General features: G+C 40.5%; 1 protein-coding gene and 1 long non-coding RNA gene across 3 annotated transcripts; both read left to right on the top strand.

Moving 5' to 3' along the window:
- Nucleotides 1–2,534: 2,534 nt before the first annotated feature.
- LOC141500441 (uncharacterized) lies at nt 2,535–9,854 on the top strand. Of its 2 annotated transcripts, none has more exons than XR_012471927.1 (4): nt 2,535–2,857; nt 4,167–4,289; nt 5,786–5,925; nt 9,128–9,854. It is a non-coding gene; the product is annotated as an uncharacterized LOC141500441 (long non-coding RNA). The 2 variants fall into 2 exon arrangements; XR_012471926.1 differs by having other exon boundaries at nt 2,538–2,857; nt 4,205–4,289; nt 9,128–9,852.
- A 1,643-nt stretch (nt 9,855–11,497) lies between these two features.
- On the top strand, nt 11,498–12,449 carry LOC141513742 (ubiquitin-conjugating enzyme E2 N-like). The gene has a single exon (XM_074223876.1). The coding sequence runs from the start codon at nt 11,746–11,748 to the stop codon at nt 12,289–12,291; it is 546 nt and encodes a 181-aa protein (XP_074079977.1). The 5' UTR covers nt 11,498–11,745; the 3' UTR covers nt 12,292–12,449.
- Nucleotides 12,450–22,548: the final 10,099 nt, after the last annotated feature.

Here is a 22,548-nt window from a genome sequence, read left to right as displayed (position 1 = left end):
GGAAGTTCCCTTCACCTATACAGATAGCTAGCAGACAACTAATGGTTTCTGAAAGTTTTCTTGAGGGCTAAAAGACTAGCCTGAAGTAACTTAGTACTTCATCTTTCTACACTGGACATTTTCAATGGATGGTACTCTTATTGTCTCCTGGTTTTCCTGAAATTTCTAAGACCTCCCTTCTTCAAGAAGTCTTTCCTGATTCTTCTTGATGCTACTCCTTCCAAGATTGCCTACAGTTTGCCCTATCTATATTTTGTTTGTACAGTCATTTGCAGGCTGTCTCCCTCATTAGAAAGTAAACTTGAGCAGGAACAGTTCTGCCTTTCCTTATATCCTGAAGAACCAGCCCCAGTGCCTAACAAAATCAAATGCTTAATAAATGATTGTTTATCAATTTGCACATTCTCGTTCATTGTTTTAATTAATGGTTGTTTATTGTTATTATTACTCTACTCCTTCCCCCACCCCTGGCAGAGAACAAGTAGTTTATTCCTACACGGAAATTAATGTGAAATGAAAGACTCAGCACAAAATGAAAGACTCAGCACACCTTAACAGAATTAACAGGTTTAATCAGGTTCGGTATTTTCACTTATCACTACAGTTACATAAGTTGGGAGGTTAATATTTAAATATCGGAACATTAAAGCAGCTTTTCAAGAATACAAATTGATGTCATCTTGGTTCATCCGCTCTTGGTATTCCTTCGCTGGTAGCCTGGGCCAGGTCTTCCTGTTGGTGGCCCATCTGATGCAGAAGCCAGGAACCTTTGGACACCTAAAATTTACACTACTAGAGCTAGAGACATGCATTACGGGACACAGAATCCCCTAAAACTAGGTAAGAACAAACACAAAGACAGGGGCAGCCTCATTGTGATGGCCGCATGGAGGCCGGGGGAGAGGGAGGGATGATCATCCCTCCGTCTGTCCGACGCTGGGGAGCCAGCCGGGACCCCTGAGGACGGGGTTCGCAGCTGGAGAGGAAAAAAAGCCCTTTTTCTTTCTGAGTCTGCTGAGCTCTGTTGGCTCAGGAGACGGTTAGGAGTCTTTAAAAATTGAATCAACAAGAATTTATTAAGTACTCACTATGTGCCAGGCACTCCTCTAAAGTGCTAGGTATGTAAGAAAATTAAAAAAAAAAAAAGAGTCATTGTGGGAGATACATCTAGAGGACAAACCCTTCACGGATGAGTCACATTTGGCCAAAAGCAGGTTCTCAAAGTCGCTACACGGCTGAAGAAGCAGGGAAAGAATAACTCACTGGGCTCCAGTGGATGTATTTTATATAACATTAGGGACAGAATCACAGCATCTTAACAGTTCAAGCAGACCTCCAGCCCTAGCCACACCCTGAACAAATATCCCATCTACGCCAAGACCCAAGAAGGGCTCATTCAGTCTCCAGAACGGAGAGGAACCATTTTAGCTTCTCAGATGATCTCAGTCTTTGCTGGCAGTCTCTACAGGGGGTTACTTTATCACCTTCTGGGACAAAGCGCCCAGTTTGGAACCGCTCCGGTCAAGGGGCTGGCACGACGCGGCTCATTCGCTTCTTCTGCCTCGGCCTCCCGCGGTCTCCCCTCCGCGGCGTCTCCCGCGACCGAGGCCCCTGAGCAGCGGGTCCGGGCCGCCCCCGGGGGCAGGGTCCTCTCCTATACATGCGGGATACACAGACACGTGTCACAGAAACGGGGCGGGGGGCCGGAGCGGGCGTTTGTGGCGGGAGGACGGAGGACGAAGACAGACAGACAGACAGACGCCCCGGGGGGGGGCCCGGCCCACCGGCCGCTGCTGCCCCGCGGGCGCCGTCTCCTTTCTGCCCCTGCGCCCGTCGCCAAGCGCCTGGCATTCTCTCAGTAAGGGCTTGCCGAACGGGGTCAAACGCGCGTGCGGAGGCGGCCACGGGGCGGCGGCGGGAGCGGGCGGCGGCGGGCAGTCACGGGGCGGGCGGCGGCGGGAGCTGGCGGGCGGGCGGCGGGGGCTGGCGGGCGGGCGGCGGCGGGAGCTGGTCCGCGGCGCCGGAGGGCCGGGTCCTCGGGCAGGGCAGGGCAGGGCAGGGGGGGCAGGCGGGCGGTGCCCGGGGGCCGGAGCGGGGTCCCGGGCTGGCTCCGGCGGCGGCGCGGTCCCATCCAAGGTCAAGATGGCGGCGGCGCGGCGGGGGGGCCCGGGCCCGGGAAGCGGGGCCGCGGCGGGGGCGGCGGCGGCGGCGGCATCGTCCCGAGGGGCCGGCGGCGACCCCCGGCGCGAGGAGCGAGAGCGAGGGCGAGGGCGAGCGCGAGCCGGCGGCGGCGGGAGCGGAGCGGAGCGGACCCGCGCCGAGCAGCCGCCCGGGCACTGCGGACAGACTGCGGCGGCGGGGAGGGGCGCTGCGGCGGAGGCCGCGGAGGCGCTCCTTAAAGGGCCCGCAGCCCGAGCGCCGGAGGCGGCCGGCCCCGAGCCGCGCGGCGCGGGCCTCCGCGGCTACCGTCGCAGCACGCCCCCGCGCGGTCGCCCCGGAGACGGTCGCCGTGGCGACGGGCCGGCCCTGGGCCCCGCCTCCCGGTGAGTCAGGTTCGGGGGACGTCATCTTGACCCCTCTCACCTCTCACCTCTCACCTCCAGCCGCCGAACCGCGCCTGCGCCGCGCCGTGCCCGCCGGGAGAGCCGCCTGCCCCGGGGCCCGCACCCTCGCGGCCGGCCCACCCCCTGGGGCCCGGGGCGCCGACCCGGGCGCTTCCGTGCGTGGCGTGCGCCCCATTCCACAGACGAGGAGCCGAGGCCGAAAGGGGTGAAGGGCCTTTACCGCTGCCGCGCAGCGGGGAAGCGCGGAGATTGGAACTCGCCGCCTGGCTGCCTCCTGTAGGGTCAGAAGGCAGGTGCGAGGGGCCGGAAAGGGCGCAGGAGAGGCCCCGGGGGCCGTGAACCTGCAAGAAAGCCCGGAGGCAACTACCAGCAATCAGAACCCCCCCCCCCCCCCCCAGTCTGCATCAGCTTGCAATAGTAGTTTTTTAAGGTTTTTTTTTTGCAAGGCAGTGGGGTTGCCCGAGGCCACACAGCTAGGTCATTATCAAGTGTCTGACGCCGGATTTGAACCCAGGTCCTCCTGACTCCAGGGCCGGTGCTCTGGCCACTGCACCACCTAGCCGCCTCTTGCAATAGTATTTTAACTGGTCTCTTTCTCTCTCAAGTTTTTCCCCCTCTACAATCTAACCTTCAACAGTGTGATCCACCTGCGACAGAGCTGGTGGTGTTGGAACACAGACTGAAGCACGTTTTTTTTAATTTTTATTTTCTTCTCTTTTTCATTGCTCATGAGGATCTGTATTTTGGGGGGGGTATTACGTTTACTCTTAAGCATATTTTACTAATGTATTAAAAAACCATCATTTGTACAATCTAACCTTCATATAGCTGCCACTAAAATAAATTCCCTTAAATTCCAGGGCATCAGTCAATAAATACATTTGCTTTTAGAATAACAGACCAAGTGCTCTTTTTTGCATTTAAAATATTCACACCTTGACTTCCTCCTACCTTCTTCCTCTCCTTACAAATTACTACCTGGCAAGCAGTAAGTTCTTTTTTTTTTAGGTTGTTGTTGTTTTGGTTTTTTTTTTTTTTTGCAAGGCAATGGGGTTAAGTGGCTTGCCCAAGGCCACACAGCTAGGAAATTATTAAGTGTCTGAAGCCAGATTTGAACTCAGGTCCTCCCGACTCCAGGGCAGGTGCTCTATCCGCTGCCATCAAGCCACCCCAACAAGCACTCCCTAGCACAGACAAATGGGCCCTGACAAACACAATCAAATGGGTCTATTTGCTGTTCTTTACATATGACACTCCAATTGCCAGCTCTTTGCCCTTGAATTGGCCATTGCACATGTCTGAAGTGTACTGTCTTCTCACATTTACTTCCTGGAGTTCATTTCACTCTTTTGACCCTTAGCTTTTTCCTCTATAAACCAAATGGCTTTGATAGATAATCTTGAAAATCCCTTCAGTCTTCTTATTTCTGTCTTCACCATCAGATAATCAGCTGGTATTTATCAAGTGTCTACCACATTCCAGGCACAGGATTAGACCCCCAAAAATACAAGTTCATAGAATGAAACAATTTCTTAAGATACTTGCTTTCTTTTTAAAAAATATTTTATTGAACTTTTTAATTACCAAAATTTCTCCCAGCAGTTCCTTTCCTGTATCTTTATAAAAAATATTTTTCATAGAAAAAGAAGAGAAAAAAAAATCAGTACATAGAAAAAGCCTGAAAATATGTGCAGTGAACTTCCTGCCTTTCTTCAAAGGATTAAAGTGAGTATGCCTTTTCATATCTCTTCTTTGAAGACATGCTTATCATTTGTACTTCTGTGACATTCACTTTTTTGTTATTTTGTGCTTGTTTCTTCCATTTATGTTATGATCATTGTATATTTTCATTTCTTAACTCTGCTTATTTCACTCATATCAGATTGAATAAATCTTTTAGTATTTAACTATATTTATGATATTTTTCATTTCTTACAGAATGGTAATATTCCATTATATTAATTTAACAAATTTTTCTTACTTATTCCTGTATTTATAATATTTCTCAATTCTTAGAGAATTTTAACATTCCATTACATTCATGTAACAACAATTTAACCATTCATAGTTCAGCATCTACTTTCTTTTCGATTCTTTTCCCTTACAATAGTGCTGCAATAAATATTTTGGTCAATAGAAAAAGGCTTATTAAGCTCTTCCTATATTGTGCAAAGTGCTGGCAATACAAAGAAAGGGGAAAACACATTCCCTGCCTTCAAGGAGCTCATATTCTATTGGGGAAGATAACATACAAACAACTATGTATACATAATATATATATATATATATGTATATATATATATACATATATATATATGTTATATGTGGAATATATACACATCATACATAATGTATATATATATATTTATGTATACCATAAATGGAAAGTAATCTCAGAGGGAAGGCTCTAATGGGGAAAGGGGAGGACCAGAAAAGGTCTCTTGGAAAAAAAAAAAGGTAGAATTAGTTCTGAATCTCAAAGGAAGCCAAGAATCTCAGAAGAGGCAATGAGGAGAGAGAAGATTCAAAGAATGGGGATAGCCATTGGGAGATGGAGTGTGGTATATAAGAAGAGTAAGAAGTCCAGTGTTGCTGCATGGTAGAGTATATGGAGGAGAGTAAAGTGAAAGAATCTTGGAAAGGTGGGAAGGGTCCATGCATGTCATGAAGGCCCTTAAAAGTCAAATAGAGCATGTTATCCTTGATGCTGCAAGTAGGAGGGAGTCATCAGAGTTTATTGAATGGGAGGGTCAAGGGAAGAGATAGGGTCATATCTATGCTGTAGGACGATTATTTGGACAGCTTTGTAGCAGATAGATTGGAGGAGGAAGATGAGAGGTACACAGATCAAGTCTATTCCAATAAACTTGGAATAGACTTGGACTGAGATGAAGGGGGTCTGCTCCAGGTTGTAAGTTCATAGGCCACAAAGTTGATTTTTTTTCCAAAGGAAGCAGATAGTTGTACATATTCTTATAAACAATGCTTTTAATGTTGATGTACATATTATCACTGATGATTATAGAGTTCTTGATTTTGATGTATTAGATTTTCCCTTCCTTTGAATAGAGAATTGGGGCTCCCATAATGTCAATCAAACTGTATTTGGGGGGCTTTCTTTTTATCAGTGACCTCTTTGGGGTAAAATTTCTGGGTCAGAGGATATAGATACTTCAATTACTTTATTTGTTTAATCCCAAATTTCTTGTTCTGATTCATAGCACATATCTTGGATTTTTATTGGTGACAGACAAGACTATATCTAAATGAGCCTAGTGTAATGAATAATTACAAATATATACAAAGCAATTAAATCCTGGAATCAGGAAAGACTTCCTATTGAAGATGGTGCCTGAAGCCAGTAAGTAGATTGTTTTTATGAAAATAAAATGTCCAGTAGGGGGAAGGTTTTTGCCAGAATTTTTAACACTGTAAATCCTGAAGCTGCGATTAGCTCCCTAGTGGTTTGGTTTTTTCACCTGTGTATTTTTGGGGGTCTTCAAAAATTGCCTTCACTCTTCCTTATAAACAAAAGGTTAATGATGGAGTTGAGGAGAACCAGAACAGATGGTAACTATTCTGCATGTTGTGGAGCTTTGTAGGCTGAATTTACAGGCCCTTCCCATAAGAATATCAGCATATGGCAGGGACTGCCAACAACTCTGACCTGACCAATGTGTCTGATAGGACTCACTGGAGCGTTGAAAACTTGAGGGGAAGGAATGCCACTTAAAAGTGTTTGCTCTTAGACAGTTCAACCAACTGCTGATTTGTTTAGTCAAGGAGATTATTAAGGAAACTCCAGTGGCTTTCCAGGAGCTCCTAGGGTAGCCAGCTAGAGAGGCTGCTTGGCACAGGCAAATGGAGTGGGAAAGTAAACATCCCCTCTCTGGTAGTGATATGACTGTGAAAGATCCATAATAATAACATAGCTCACATTTCCTCAGCTCTGTCTGGTTTACAAAACACTTCAGTTCAATTCCACAAGTAATTGTTAAGTGTTTATTATATGATAAGTACTTTCTTCAATAACAAGAAGAAAGTAGTATAGATATTCCTGGGGGATGGAGGAGTTCAGACTTGTGATTTAATAGTAATTGCTAAAAATGAAAATATGTTTTCCATGACTTCCCATGTATAATTGCTTGCCTTCTCAATGGGTGGGTGAGGGCTGGAGGGAGGGAGAGAATTTGGAACTGGAAATTTTAAAAAGTGAATGTGAAGGGGTGGCTAGGTGATGCAGTGGATAGAGCACCGGCCCTGGAGTCAGGAGTACCTGAGTTCAAATCTAGCCTCAGACACTTAATAATTACCTAGCTGTATGGCCTTGGGCAAGACACTTAACCCCATTGCCTTTCAAAACCCTAAAAAAAAAAAAAAAAGTGAATGCTTAAGAGGTTTTTAAAATTATAGTTAACATTTATAGAGTGCTTTAAGATTTACAAAATACTCTGCAAATGTTATCTCTTTTGATCCTCATAACATCCTTGGGAGTTAGGTGCTCTTATGTTAAAAAAATGGAAACCAAGGCTGACATTACATGACTTGTTTGGGTTATACAGGTAGTTAGTATTAAAGTTTGGATTTGAACTGAAGTCTTCTTGACTCCACCCTATCCACTGTACTATCTAGCTACCTCAAAGGGATAAGCAACCCAGATGACAGTTGACCATTTGTACTTTAGAGTCCTAGAGGATTGTTTACTGCAACACCAACATTGAATGATTTGCTTTTGGTCATATAGCAAATATGCTTCAGGCAGGTCTTGAATCCAGTTGTTATTGACCTCCAGACCTGTCCTCTATCTGCTACTTCATGCTGTGTCTCAGTTCAAGAATTATCCTTGCTTTAAAGATAGAGAAATTGAGGGTTCATGGCCCATAACATTCCCAAATGCTGCCCCAGTCAGATTAAAATATAATTAGAAAACATTTTATGAATTATCAAAAATACAACAGATCATAAACAATGTTAACATGCAATTTTCCATGTCAGTATGTCACCAGGATGTATAATTATGCACAATTTAGTGATGGCCATTTGAGTTTGACATCATGATCTAGTCCATTCATGCAATAGATGAGGAAACTGAGACCAAGAGAGCACAGAGGATTTACCTAAGTATCTTCTGAGATGAAAAACTTAGCAAGGTTCACATTGCAGTTCCACTATTTAGTAGTTTTGTTACCTTGGATAAGTCATTTCCTCCTTACAGTTTATTCATTTACAATATAGGGATGAAAATATTTGCAACTATACTTCACATGGCTATAGAAAAGAAAAGTGTCTTGTGAATTGTTGAGCATTTTTACATTAACTTCTTCTGTCATCATTCAGCAGATCACAAATGTAAATGCACTAGCTGTCAGTTCAATCCCTTTCCTGAAGACTAGAGTCATAAATATATGAAAAGAATGTGTTTTGCCTCTGTAGATTTTGTGAAACATGAGCAGCATTTTTAAAACTTCACAATGTTGTTCTTTGCCCTTAGGAACAGATTCCATTCCCTTGACTGGGATAGCCCCAGGCAGGATCAATTGTTACACCAACAGAGACAGTCTTCAGGGCAACGTGGCTATATTAGAAACTTGGGCCCACTCTGGGCCCTTTAACAGAATAGGCATGTGATCCATTTTTAAGTTTATATTCTAACCCTTTTCTACTCGGTAATAATAATAATAGTACTATTACTACTACTACTAATAATAATGATGGGTTAAATGGATAAGACCTGGAATCAGGAAGACTCTTCTTTCTGAGTTCAAATCAAGCCTCAAGCCAGATTAGTAGCTGTGTGACTCTGGGCAAGTCACTTAACCCTTTTTGCCTCAGTTTCCTCGCCTATAAAATGAGCTGGAGAAGGAAATGAAAAAGCACTCCATTATATTTGCTAAAAAAATGCCAGATGGGGTCATAAAGATTGAACATGACTGAAAAACCACTAAACTAAAATAATAATAGTTAATAATTGATAATAAATCCAGGAAACATTTTGGTAAATTGCAGATAGTTTCCTTCCAGATAGAGATTCTTAGACAGAGAAGGTCAGGGGAGTTACCTTAAAACATTGAATACCAGAGATAGAACATTCCTTAGACCATGGCATGTTAGAAAAGAGAGGGAATATAGAATTTAGCATCTAGAATATCAGAGTTGGAAGAAACAGTCATCTAGAGTGCTCCCAAGGTGAACCCACAGCAGAACTTTGATTTAATGGATCATTTCACTTCCTCTCTTAATGTGTCAAATTATAAATGGATCTCAAAGATCTGACTGCCATAAGCAGAATTTATTTTTATAGGGAACTCCAGGTCATGCAGTTTCTTCTACCACAGCAGACCGATGGCTATTCCATAACTCATAATTTTAGAACAGGGGTAGGGAACTTTTTTTCTGCTAAGGGCCATTAGGATATTTGTAACATCATTCATCTGCTAAAGTTGATTTTGGCTATCCCCAAATCCTTTCAAGGGAGTCATCAAGGTAAAACAATTTTCACAATGATAATACGAAGATATTATATGCCTATAAAAATACTCCTCCTTACACTATTGTTCTATTAGAAACCAGGAGGGATGGGAATTCAGGGAAGCCTGGAAGGATTTGCATGAACTGATGCTAAGCGAGATGAGCAGAACCAGAAGAACATTCTATGCCATAACAGCAACATGGGGGTGATGATCAACCTTGATGGACTTACTCATTCCATCAGTGCAGCAATCAGGGATAATTTTGGGCTATCTGCACTGGAGAATACCATCTGTATCCAGAGAAAGAATTGTGGAGTTTGAACAAAGACCAAAGACTTTATTATCTTTAATTTTAAAAAAAAGTTATAATGTAATTTTGCTATCTCTTAAATTTTTTCCTTAAAGATATGATTTCTCTCTCATCACATTCAACTGAGATCAGTGTATAGCATGGAAATAGCATAAAGACTAACAGGCTGCCTTCTGTGGTGGGGGTGGGAGGAGGGAAGCTAGATTGGGGAAAAATTGTAAAACTCAAAATAAATAAATTGATTAAATAAAAAATATTCCTTTTCCAACTACATATCTGTGCAGTGCTAAGCTTTCTTGTATTTGAATGAAAATAACATATCTCAACAAATTGAATGCAGAAGCAAATATGAGAATTCAATTGTCTTCTATAAAGTGAAATATTAAAGTGATTTTCAAAAATAGTAAAACAGTGCCACACCTTTCACTGAAATTTTTTTATGTAGACAACTGGGATATGTAATGGATTTATTATTGCTATTTTAATGAAGGAATAAATATTTTTAAATGTTATATTTTAATTTCTAATATAAATATTGATAGCGATGATGCCTATAAACAAATACTCTTTGGTGTCTACAAGTATGTAAAAAGTTCCTGAGACCAAAAAAATTAAGAATTCCTGCCTTAGAACATTGAATATCAGAATTAGAAGGGACCTTTGGACTTAGATCATAAATCTTTATGTGATTTAGTGAAGTGCATATGATGTAAGAGTTTGGAGTTAGGAAGACAAGTTCTGAATTCAGTGTTCCATATATCCTATCTTTGTGACCCTGGCCAAATCAAACCCTGGGCAAGCCCTTTATCTGCCTTAGTTGCTATTGGAAGTTCTTGGTCCTATGCCATTCACTATATTAATGACTTCAGTTAAGGTAGGTGTGTATGTGTGTGTGTATAAATACATGACATTTATTGATGCAGACTAATTAGATGGAGGCAAAGGAAGTATGTACAACTAGAGACATCTAGAATAACTGATGAATATCCATGATTACTCCTTAATTCTAAACTAATTTTTTGCTTGTGTTTAGCTTATATTCAGAAGTGCCCCCTCATTTGCCTAACTCCCTTTGTACATGTAAGATACTACAGCTCCCTAACATTATGGAAGCAAAGTGATTCAGTGGAAGAGCCCCAGGTTTGTCCTCGGAAAGTCTTGCTCTGCCATTTATACCTATTTGACCTTGGGCAAGTCACTTAACTTCTGTTGGGCTTTCATCCAAGGTTTTATAGATTTTTCTCATCTATGAGGAGATCCAAGGAGGGTGGACTGGATGATCTCTGAGGGCCCCTTCTAGCTCTTAATTTCATTATTCTATACAGTTACCTGGGATTCAGAGCTCCATACAACTTCTCTTTCCCAAACTAAAACTTCACAACCACTCTGTAGGGTTGAACTATAGATACTATTATCCTCATTTTGTAAATGAGGAAACTAGGGCTCATAGAGGTTAAATGAATTACCCATGGTCATAAAGTTAAGAAGTGTCAGAGGTAGGATCCAAATCTAAGTCTTTCTGACTTAAAATCCAGTATTCTATTCATTACATCACAGTTTATCAAAGGAAATGCTAATCAAAATTATAGATGTCATGAAGGTGGCATGTTAGATGATAGAATCTTAAATATAATAAACTATAATAGGGATAAATATAAAGTTCTAAACACGAGTTAAAAATCAGTGTCAAGTATAGAAGCCTGTGACTTTTAGGAAATTTAAAACATGAGCTATATAATTCTACAATTGAAAAAGTTAGTGTGACCCTAGCTTTCATCAAGAGAGTCATAGCCAAGTGGGGCCCTAGATCCATTCTAACCTGCCCTGATCAAGTCACACATCCAGAGTATATTATATTATGTTATGTTATATTATATTATATTATATTATATTATATTATATTATATTATATTATATTATATTATCTTGAGTCCCTTATTGTAAGAAGGATCATAACTGTTCAGAAAAGCATATCTAAGATGGCTGAAGATTATGCCAAAGGAGAGTAGATTGAAACAACTAGTTATATTTATCCTGTAAAATAGAAAAAATGAGTTGTGATAGAGTGGAGAAATGATAATAGCAGTCTTCAACAAACATTTGGAGAGTTGTAATCTGGAAAAGGGATTAGAATTGTTCTGGTTGGACCAAGAGAACAGAATTTTGATTAACGTATGGAAGACATAGAAAAAAGAATTTGGGATTGATGAAAAGAGTTGTCCAAAAATGGAAAGTGTGACCATGATCAATAGTGGATTTTTCCATCACTGAAGGTTTTCAAAGCTTGACTAGCTACTTGTCAACCAATTTAATAGAGGAAACCTTTAGATTAGATCATCTCTGAGACTCAGCTCCAAGATTCTGTGATTAGATGAACATATAATGTCAAAGTTAGGAGGGAATGTGGAACACAGAATGTGGAATGTCAAAGCTCAGAGGGCCTTTAAAGCATCATTTGTCACTGGAGGCTGGATTCTGGATAGACGACATGTCCAGGTTATCCCACAGGATTGTCAAGGAAATTCAGGGTTTATTGGCAGAATCAGTCCCTGGGATAAAAGCAGAGCCAGATGAAATCAACGCACGACATTTTCATGTGGTCATTGCTGGTCCACAGGATTCGCCCTTTGAAGGAGGGACTTTTAAACTTGAACTTTTCCTTCCAGAAGAATATCCAATGACAGCTCCTAAAGTACGTTTCATAACCAAAATTTATCACCCTAATGTGGATAAATTGGGAAGAATATGTTTAGATATTTTGAAAGATAAATGGTCTCCAGCACTACAGATCCTCACGGTTCTCCTCTCAATCCAGGCTTTGTTAAGTGCCCCCAATCCAGATGATCCACTGGCAAATGATGTAGCAGAGCAGTGGAAGACCAATGAAGCTCAAGCCATAGAAACAGCCAGAGAATGGACAAGGCTCTATGCTATGAATAATGTTTAAATTCAGTCTGAACATCATGAGTATATGCCTGATCTGCCAAGATCTCTTCCTTTTTTTTTTTTGTTTTCAATGAATGGACACAGTCTTAGACATATTACAGAATAAAATCCTAGATCATTTTCAACATTTTGGAAATTAAATATACTTTAGCAAATCTATACCTTGTCCTGATTCACTTTTGTAGTAGATGAGCAGAGGCTGGAAGGATCATCTGTGTTGTTGGTTGAAAGCAGTGGTATAACTCATCCTTAGTCTTTTCCATAGTTTCATAGAGTCACAGAAGGAATCTCAGGCGCTATCTATTCTGACCTCCACACACTCAACAAATGGTCATTTATCCTTTGCTTCAAAACCTCCAGTAAAGAGAAATCTGCCACTGACCTATTTGACTTTTGGATACATTCAATTGTTAGAAAGTCTTTCCTTAACATGAACTGTCTGTTTTTCTATTTGTTATTTCTACTCATTGTTCTTAGTTCTGTCCCTGAATATTATATTCCCCAAATGGTCTGCCAATATTCTAACATCCAAGTTGATTTGACTTCCAAATGATATGGGTATTTCTTCCAGTGATTACAGATTGCTACTCATCCATGCCTACTCATCTTTTGAGATTTTCACTCATGGGTTTTTGAGCAAGGGGTTTACCTAAAAAGCTGTTCATCTTCCTTCAATTCTCTTGCCTTTGTGAAGAAATCAGTAGAGAATGTGATGAGTAACCCACTCTTACCATAGGACTAGACCCTATTCTTTTTTAAATATACATTTCTTTGATGCCATCTTTTAGACTTGCTTTTTTCCTGAATAGTTCCTATTAAAAAAATTTTTTTTGCAACCTGATCTCATCTATGTGCCTCTTCCTTGTCCTTGGTACTTTTCAATCCCTGTTCCTTAGAGACAGTGTTCTGTAACTCAAAGTCATCCATCACTAGAAGGATAGTGATTAAAAAAATGTGGGCATTTGTTTTAGTGAGAAAGTTGGGATGATTAAAATAATGTTTGCAATTTCCCAAAGGTATAATCTAGCCAGGCCTCTTCTTCCTCTTTAATTCAGGTTCCATCTCACGAGTATCTGCCCCAAGGTATGCAATATATTGATGGACGAGCTCTATGTTTTGTCTATACAACTGCATAATCCAGTCTGGCAATATTTTTTTTCATTCACTTTATTTTTCCAGTGTGAAAAGTTTGTACAAGCTCCTTTAGTGACTGTTGATCTCATTTAATGCTTCTAAAGTGTTCTGTGTCTTGATGTAATGAACTCGATGGGACTATTATCTCCTTATTTTGGAAGCTATGTATCTCAAGTTCAAGTGTAAGCTCAGATTGAAAGTAGGTGTCATGGTTAGCTGTATGGCTATTTCTTTTATTTTTTTATTTTTTTAATTTAATTTATTTTAATTCTCATTTTGTACAAATGGTTTTTTTACATTAATAAAATATTCTTGTTTAAGAGTAAACAAAACACCCCTCCCCCCATGAATATACACTTGCTTGGGTGATAAAGGGGAGAGAAAAAAATTAAAATAAAAAAATAATAGTAATTGTAGGTATGGTCAGGTGGCGCAATGGACGAAGCACCAGCCCTGGAGCCATGAGCACCCAAGCCCACATCCGGCCCCATAGACTCAACAATCACCCAGCCGTGTGACATGCCAGCTACCCTATCCCCACTGTCCTGCAAAAACCAAAAAGAAGGAAAAAAAAGAACCCAAAGTAAAATAAAATAGTAATCATAGTAGGGGTGGCTGGGTGGCAGACAGAGCATTGGCCCTTGAACCAGGAGCACCCGGGTCTAAATCCGGCCTCAGACACCCAAAGATCACCCTGCTATGCGTCTCCAGGCAGGCCACCCAGCCCCATTTGCCCTGCACCCTCCCCCAAATAATAGTAATAAAAAATGTGCTTCAGTCTTTGTTCCAACACCAACAACTCTGTCATGGGTGGATCGCATTCTTTATGGTTAAGTCCATTGCAAAAGTTACTTCCATATTTTTCCACTGTTGCCATTGCTGATCACAACTCTCTCCTTTCTTATTTCTCCACTACATGTACTATATTTTCTCTCTTCTTTCACTCTGACTCTGCTGTAGGGTTGCTGAGTGGCGCAGCAGACAGATCCCTGGTCCTGGGGCCAAGAAGCCCTGAGCCCCCATACCACCCCCCAGGCCCAGAATCCACCTGGCCCTGTGGTCCTGGGCAGGCCTTCCAATCCCAGCCCCTTGCAAGAAGTAAAAAAGAAAATATGTTATATCTGACCACTCTCTCCCCATGGTCCATCCTCTCCTCCTTTATTCACATCCCCACCCCTTCCCCCTGCTCCCCCCTCCTTCTTACTCCAGATGTCTATACTCCATTGAGTATATTTGCTGTTTCCTCTCGTAGCCACCTTTCATGAGAGCAAAGGTTCCCTCATTCCCCCTTGCCTCCCCCCTTCCATATCATTGCAATAGCTCATTGTAATAAAAAAAAATCTTGTTATATGAAATATCTTGGCCTATTCCCCTTCTCCTTTTTCTTTCTCCCATTACATTTCCCTTTTTTCCTATTGACTCCATTTTTACACCATATTTTATCTTTGAATTCAGCTTTCTCCTGTGCTTCAACTATAAAAGCTCCCTTTACCTGCTCTATTAACTGAGAAGGTTCATATGAGTATTATCAGTGTCATTTTTCTATGCAGGAATACATGCAGTTCATCCTCATTAAGTCCCTCATATTTCCCCCCTCTCCTCCAATCTCCATGCTTCACCTGAGTCCTGTATCTGAAAATCAAACCTTCTGTTCAGCTCTGGCCATTCCAAAAGGAAGCTTTGAAATTCCCCTGGTTCATTGAAAGTCCATCTTTTTCCCTGGAAGAGGACATTCAGCCTTGCTGGGTAGTTCATTCTTGGCTGCATTCTAAGCTCTTTTGCCTTCTGGTATATTGTATTCCAAGCCCTAAGAGCTTCCAATGTAGTTGCTGCTAAGTCCTGTGTGATCCTGACTGCAGCTCCACGATATTTGAACTGTGTCCTTCTGGCTGCTTGTAATATTTTCTCTTTGACTCGGGAGTTCTGGAACTTGGCTATAATATTCCTAGGGGTTGGTTTTTTGGGATCTCTTTCTCAGGGGGATCAGTGGATTCTCTCCATTTCTATTTTGCCCTCTGCTTCTAGAATATCAGGGCAATTTTCCTGTAGTAATTCTTTGAAAATAATGTCAGGGCTCTTTTCCTGATCATGACTTTCAGGTATTCCAATAATTTTTAAATTATCTTTCCTAAGTCTGTTTTCCATATCAGTTATTTTTTCAATGAGATATTTCACATTTTCTTCTAATTTTTCATTTTTTAGGTTTTTAAGTATTGATTCCTGATTTCTGTTAAATTCATCAATCTCCCTGAATTCTATTCTTTGTCTGAAGGATTTGTTCTCAGAGAGTTTTCTTATCTCTTTTTCCATCTGGCTAATTTTGCTTTTTAAGGCATTCTTCTCCTCAATAACTTTTTTGAACTGTTTTATCCATTTGACCTAAGCTGGTTTTTAGCATGCTATTTTCTTCAGCATTTTTTTGGATTTCCTTGACTAAGCTGCTGACTTCATTTTCATGTTTTTCCTGCATTTCTCTTCTTTCTTTTCCCAGTTTTTCTTCCAACTCCCTCATTTGATTTTCAGTCTTTTTTTGAGCTCTGTCATAGCCTGAGCCCAATTTCTGTTTTTGTTGGAGTCTTTAGATGCAGAAGCTTGTGCTTCCTCATCTTCAGACTGAGGGTTTTGATCCTTCTTGGGCTCATATACAAAATATTTCTCAATGGTCTTCCTCTTGTTTCTCTGCTTGCTCATTTTCCCAGCCTGGGCCTGGTTTGGGGTGTTTCCTGAGCTTTTGGGACACTCCCACAAGGGTCTCAGTGTGTGAGGCTCTGTCCTCCCTCCTGGTCTGTGAATGACCATAAGCACCTCCCTCTGTCAAGGAGCTGAGGTGGGGGGGGGCCTAGACTGGGATCAGGATCTGAATGTGGTCAGAGCCCCAGAGTCCTGTTCCAGGGGCAGAAGACAGAGCTCAGCAGTCTCTCTCTCTTCACTCCCCTCCCTCAGCTCAGTGGGCTCATGCCCTGGGGGCTCCTGCTTACAGGCTCCGCCTGCTTCTGGATCTGGGCTGCAGAAAGACCACTTTGCTTGCTGTGTGCCCTGAGGGCTGGGCTCCACGTGCTCGCTCTGGCAGAGGTCCCCTGCTGTTCCCCCACTTTGTGCCCGGTGCTCCTCGGGGTACAGCTCAGGAGACTCCCCCGCTGCTGGGAGCTGCGGCTCCCAGTGCCCTGGGGCTGCCTCCGGGAGGCTGAGGTTCTTTGGCTCTGGCGGCCGCCCCTCTGGCCCCGGGGAGCAGAGCCTTTCTGCTCTTTTCCAGGTTACCTTGAGTAGGAGAACTGCCTCACTGGGTCCCTTTGTGGCTTCTGTCTCTAGAAAGTTTAGTTAGGGTCCTTAGTTTCAAGTTTTATTAGAGAGCTCCTAAGACTCATCCCTTCTTGTCGCCATCTTGGCTCCGCCCCCCTGGCTATTTCTTTAAAAAAAATATTTTAGTTTAAATTCTTTGGGCTCCTTTTCCCATTTAATGGTAAATAGAATGCTGGTTTTGGAATCAGGAAGACATAGACTTCACTCCCACTTTAGATGCTTACTAGCTATGTAACAATTCATGAATCATTTTACCTCCCTCATTCCTAGTTTCTTCATAAATGAGATAGTAGTTACATCTATTCATAAGGTTGTCATGAGGATCAATGACATATATACAAAATATAATATGAGCACTCTCCATATTACTATGGTGATACCAGTTCCATAGGTCAAAACAATGTTTTAGAATGCCATGTAATCGTCTATCTTTTTAGACTCTGGAGATGGTTAAGTTTAAGTATTTGAGTAAAATCAGGAATATTTAAAAAATCATAGTCATCATTAATAATACTGTGATTCTCTGCTATCAAGTATAGAAATCTATAAGAATAAAGTTATTTAACTTAATTCTTATAAACTTGCCTAAAAGAATAAAGAATAGAGGCCATTTTGTGTAACTTATCTAGAAACTCTCATATAGAAATTTAATGTTTTAGTATTTTTGTCAGTGTAAAAAATAAAAAAGACAAAAAAACATAGATTGTCAGAACTGAGGAGACCTTAGAAGGAACAAAGAATATAAAATCACAAAGCTGGTAGCTAAGATGTTAGAGTGTTGGATCTTGAGTCAGAGAGATCTGAGTTCAAAACCAACCTCAGACACTTATTAATTATATGACCCTGGACAAGTCACTTAATTCTCTTAGCCTCAGTTTTCTCATCCATACACTAGGGACAATCATAGCATCTACTTCCAGGGTTGTGAGGATTAAATAAGATGATATATGTAAAGTGCTTAGTAAATGTTGAAGTGATGTATGAATGTTAGTTATTGTTATTAAGTCCATCTCTCACAAGTCATCTTGCTTCTACTTGTTCATCAATTTAGGACACATAGTCAGGTATTTTTTCCATGGATTTTGTGGATGGGTAGGGTAGGGAAAGCAAGATTCAATTCTTTTTGATGTCTTCAGAGCTGAAATCTATTGAGGAATAAATACCACAGCCAAGACCCTGAAAACATACTGGCTCTCTTATGGGAGGAAAAGCATTGAGGATTTGTTTCCTACCCTAATAATGCCTGGGAGTGTTTGGGTTTTACTTTCTAAAAGATCCACAGTGGGGCAACTAGGTACAAAACACTGGTCCTAGAGTCAGGAGGACCTGAATTCAAATCCAGCCTGAAACACTTAATTGCCTAACTGTGTGATCTTGGGTAAATTACTTAACCATATTGCCTTAAATAAATTTTTAAAAAAAGAAAAAAAATTATTTTAAAGGTCCGTAGTTTAAGTTGTATGCTTTAAACCAAAATAAAGATGGCGGAGGAAACATTTCAGTTGAGTATTTGTATCCAGAAATGAAATCATTTATTCATTGGAGGTGTACCTGGCAATGACTAGCATTGACCATGCTATTTTTCTTATAATATCATTGTATCTGTTTCGAAGTAATTGTGACTTCTACATGATTGGGAAAATTAAGTACTGATGAAGTGGATAATGAGCTTTGGTTTTGTGTAGATAAGGACCCACAGAGTCCTTAGCTTGAACCTTGAGGGTTATCCCTTGTCTAGGGGACCAAATGTGCAAATTAAGGGCTTTCTCTAAGTATGATAATGGAGGAATTCATCTTGGATGCTATTGCTGCCTGGATCCAAGCTTTTGCACAGACAAAACCACTGTAACCAAGGCCAAAAGAAATGTAGTAAATTGGGAAACAATTTTTACGACTAGTGTTTCTGACAAAGGACTCATCTCTAAAATATACAGAGAACTGAGTCAAATTTTTTTAGAAAAGACAAGACATTCCCCAGGAGACAAATGGTCAAAGTATATGCAAAGGCAATTTACAGATGAGGAAATCAAAGCAATCCATAGTCATATGAAAAATTGCTCTAAATCACTAATTATTACAGAAATGAAAATTAAAACATCTCCAAGGTACCACCTCATACCTCTCAGACTGGCTAATATGACTAGAAAGGACAATGGTCAGTGTTGGAAGGGATGTGGGAAATCTGGGACACTAATGCATTGTTGGTGGAGCTGTGAACTCATTCAACCTTTCTAGAGAGCAATTTGAAATTATGCCCAAAGGACAATAAAATGTGCATACCCTTTGATCCAGCAATACCACTACTAGGTCTATACCCTGAAGAGATCATGAAAAAGGGTAAAAACATCACTTGCACAAAAATGTTCAAAGCAGCTCTTTCATTTTTTTGTTAGATCAGATAAAGGCTGTCCTATACTTATACTCAATGTTTAATTAGCCTGAATACTTGTGTAGTTGCTTCTTTCAATTCTCAAATTAATTTTCCTCTTTTCCTTTTTTAAAAAAAATATACATAAGTTGTATTTTAATGTTACCGAAGTTTTAGAAGTTCTGAGAACATGGAGAGAGAGAGGGAGGGAGATGGAGAGGAAGGGAGAGGGAGAGGGAATATATGAATGTGCAGCACATGAAGAGGAGTATAGGCCAGAGAAAGATTTTATTGAGCAGTCCCCAAAGTTGAAACTAGCCCATGAAAACTCTGAGATACAGTGCTATAATGCAGATTGCACTATTTTTATTACTCAAGTCCCCTTTATAATGAAGTAGAAATAATCATTGTTTTAAACTTGACTTATGAATTTTCCTAGAATTTCTTCATAGCAGGACTGGAGTACTAAGGGCTGGGAAGTGTTAAATCTGTGAGCTCTTTTATTCTGATGAAACTTCAAGAAATGGATTGATATTAAGTGTTAACTGTTTCTATGGTTTTGCTTTAGTACAGTAGATATAGCACTGGATTTGGAGTCAAGAAACCTGGGTTCAAATATATGGGTTTTCCGGGTGACTTTAGTTGTTACTTCTCTCTGAACCTTTGTTTTGTCTTCTGTAAAATGTGGGTGATAATTCATTCCTTGACTATTTTGAAGCTTTTGTGAGGTAATAGAGTGAACACATCTGAAAGCATCAGAAAAGTGGTAGCTCCTATTATCACCAGTGCTTATGCCTTATTCAGCTACCAGATGATTCATTTGCCTGGGGCTGCCTTGATTTTCTTGACTTGGATTCTGAAAAGGCTTGCCTTTTCTTCAAAGTGATGACTTTGGGGAATGAAGAGTGATACTGTGGTTGCCCAAGGAGACTGGAATGTGAGCTTGTACACCGAGCCCCTGGCCAGAGATCACTCATCCCAACCACAAAACTAAAAATGCCCGGCTCAACAGCAGTGCTGGAAAATATCTCCTAATGTTCTGGTTGTTGGGGAAGGGAAAACCATAGAGGGAAGCAAGGATTCAGGAGTCTTTTACCACAGCTGTGCTTGTGTTCCTTGTAATAATTTTGAAACAAACATTCTAAAAAAAGTTTTCATAAATTGAATGTGAAGTGGAAGGAAGAGATCAGGGGATTTCAGTTGGGGCCTGAATCTGCCATTAACTTATATGACCTTGGGCAAATCACTTCCCCATTCTGATCTTCACATGTTTTTTTATGCTATAAACTCCACTCCCTCCTCCAGCTCAGTCTGATAAAGTCCTTTCCTTCTTCAAGATCCCTTTAGGTGTCATTTCTTCCAAAAAAATCTTCTCAATCCATTCCATCTGAAAACAAAACCCTTTCTTCAAATTTTCCATAACAATTTGCTTGGGTCTGAACTCTCCTGGAGACCTTTGCCATATCTAGACCAGAATCAGGCTGCCATGCCACTTCCTGAAGCCTTCCTGCCATGCCTTTGGGAGGGTACCCCAGATTGCCTTGTGTGTTTTAATTCAGTGCCTAGGATCAATAAATGCTATCTACCTCTATCTATCCCTTTAGCTATCTCTAAATATCTTTATATGTATATATATATGTATATCTGTACATATATACATATATAGTCTCTTTCTGTCTCTGTCTCTCTCTCCCTCTCTGTCTGCCCACCTTTCATCCATACCACTGAAAATATAACTTAAGAGTTTTCACTGGTCACCCCTTTGGCTTCTTTGCAAAGGGAAAGGGTGGATATGGGGGGCAGGGAATGTGACAATACACATCTTGGATATAAATCTATAAGCTAAGTTGGGATCAAAACTCTTCAGAAGCCTAGAACTCCTAGTAAACTGACCAACTCAGAGCCTACTTTTCGACCTGTAGATAATGCATAGACAAAAAAACCTTCCTAGGAGCACTGCTCTTTCAGAGCTATCTGAGAACTGACATATTTCTTTGAAGCAGAATCTCTAAAGTAATTGCTTTTTTAATTATTCCCATTTTTCGTATGAAAAAACAGATGAAAACTGATAGAGGTTCTATGTGACTTGTTCTGAGTCACATAGCTAATAATTGTAAAGGTCCTGGAAATGGAATTTTGGGAACTGGATAATATAAATAATAAACAAAGGTATTTATATCCAAATAATAAAAATATACAAATAATAATAAAGCAAAGTAAATAATATATAAACCATAACAAAGCAATAGTCCCAAACTCAGAACAGTAGATACATTATGGTGTTGTAGAAAGAGAACAAGACCTAGAATCAGGAGACATGGGTTTGAATTCCAGATGTGACATTAACTCTGACATCATAGGCATGGAAAATTGAATGTTAGAAGAATTGTCAGAGTTGGAAAATTCACTAGAGTTAGAAATCATCTGGTTTATCCCTTTATTTTGCTGATGGAGAAACAGGTCCAGGGAAGTGAGTGACTTGTCTAAATCTCACAGAAAGTTAGTGGCTGAGTTAGAACTAGAATTCAGGTCTTCTGATTTCGAGACCAGATTTAAATCAACTACCAAGGTCAGATAACCTGAACTTTAAGCAGATCACAAGAGGTAGCTAGGTCATACACTAGCCAGAGTGCTGGGTCTAGAATCAGGAAGAACTGAGTTCAAATCCAGTCTTAGGCACTTACTAACTGTGTGACCTTGGATAAGTCATTTAGCTTCCACTTCAGTTTCCTCAGTTATAAAATTGGCATCAGAATGGTATTTATCATCCTATGTTTTTATGAGTTTTAAATGAGATAATATTTGTAACACAGGGTCTGGCACAAAGAAGTTGCTTAATAAATATTGTTTCCTTTCCTACTTTCTTGGGGTTGTTATGAGAATAAAATGAGATGATATTGGATATCACCTATCCATGTCTGGGACCCTAGCAGGTTAATTTGGCAACCTTAAAGAGCTATATAAATACTAGTTATAAACATATACTAATATAGATAGATACTATATATGTATAAATATATAATATGTATTACATACTAAATAAATACTATTATTACTATTTATAGATGTATATTGTGCATGTGTATGCATTTGTTTTAGATATTTATCCTGTCCTGTACTCTTTTTGATGAACATGGAAGTATGTATGAAAAGTAGCTTTGGAAAACTTTGCCTCAAAAGATGAATTCCCAAACTGCTTCTGAGGTTTTATGGTATCAGCTCACTTCCAAAAACATCCATTTAAAATTTCCTCTTAAATCTCAGGGACATTGGATATCTGAAGAAAGCGGTGCTGATAAAAATGTGTATTGAATTTTGCTCAATATATATATATGTGGGTGGGTGGGGAAACTCTTTGCCAAACATAAGAGGAAATTGTATCTGGACTTTTGGATGACTAAATTCATAAGTCAACATGTTCACTATTCCTGTGTCTCCCCAGTTGCCTCAGTAATT

Source organism: Macrotis lagotis, chromosome 1 (genome assembly GCF_037893015.1).
Source record: "Macrotis lagotis isolate mMagLag1 chromosome 1, bilby.v1.9.chrom.fasta, whole genome shotgun sequence".
Lineage (NCBI taxonomy): Eukaryota > Metazoa > Chordata > Mammalia > Peramelemorphia > Peramelidae > Macrotis > Macrotis lagotis.
Note: the sequence above shows the minus strand (reverse complement) of the source record. Positions and strands in the feature narration are given on the sequence as shown.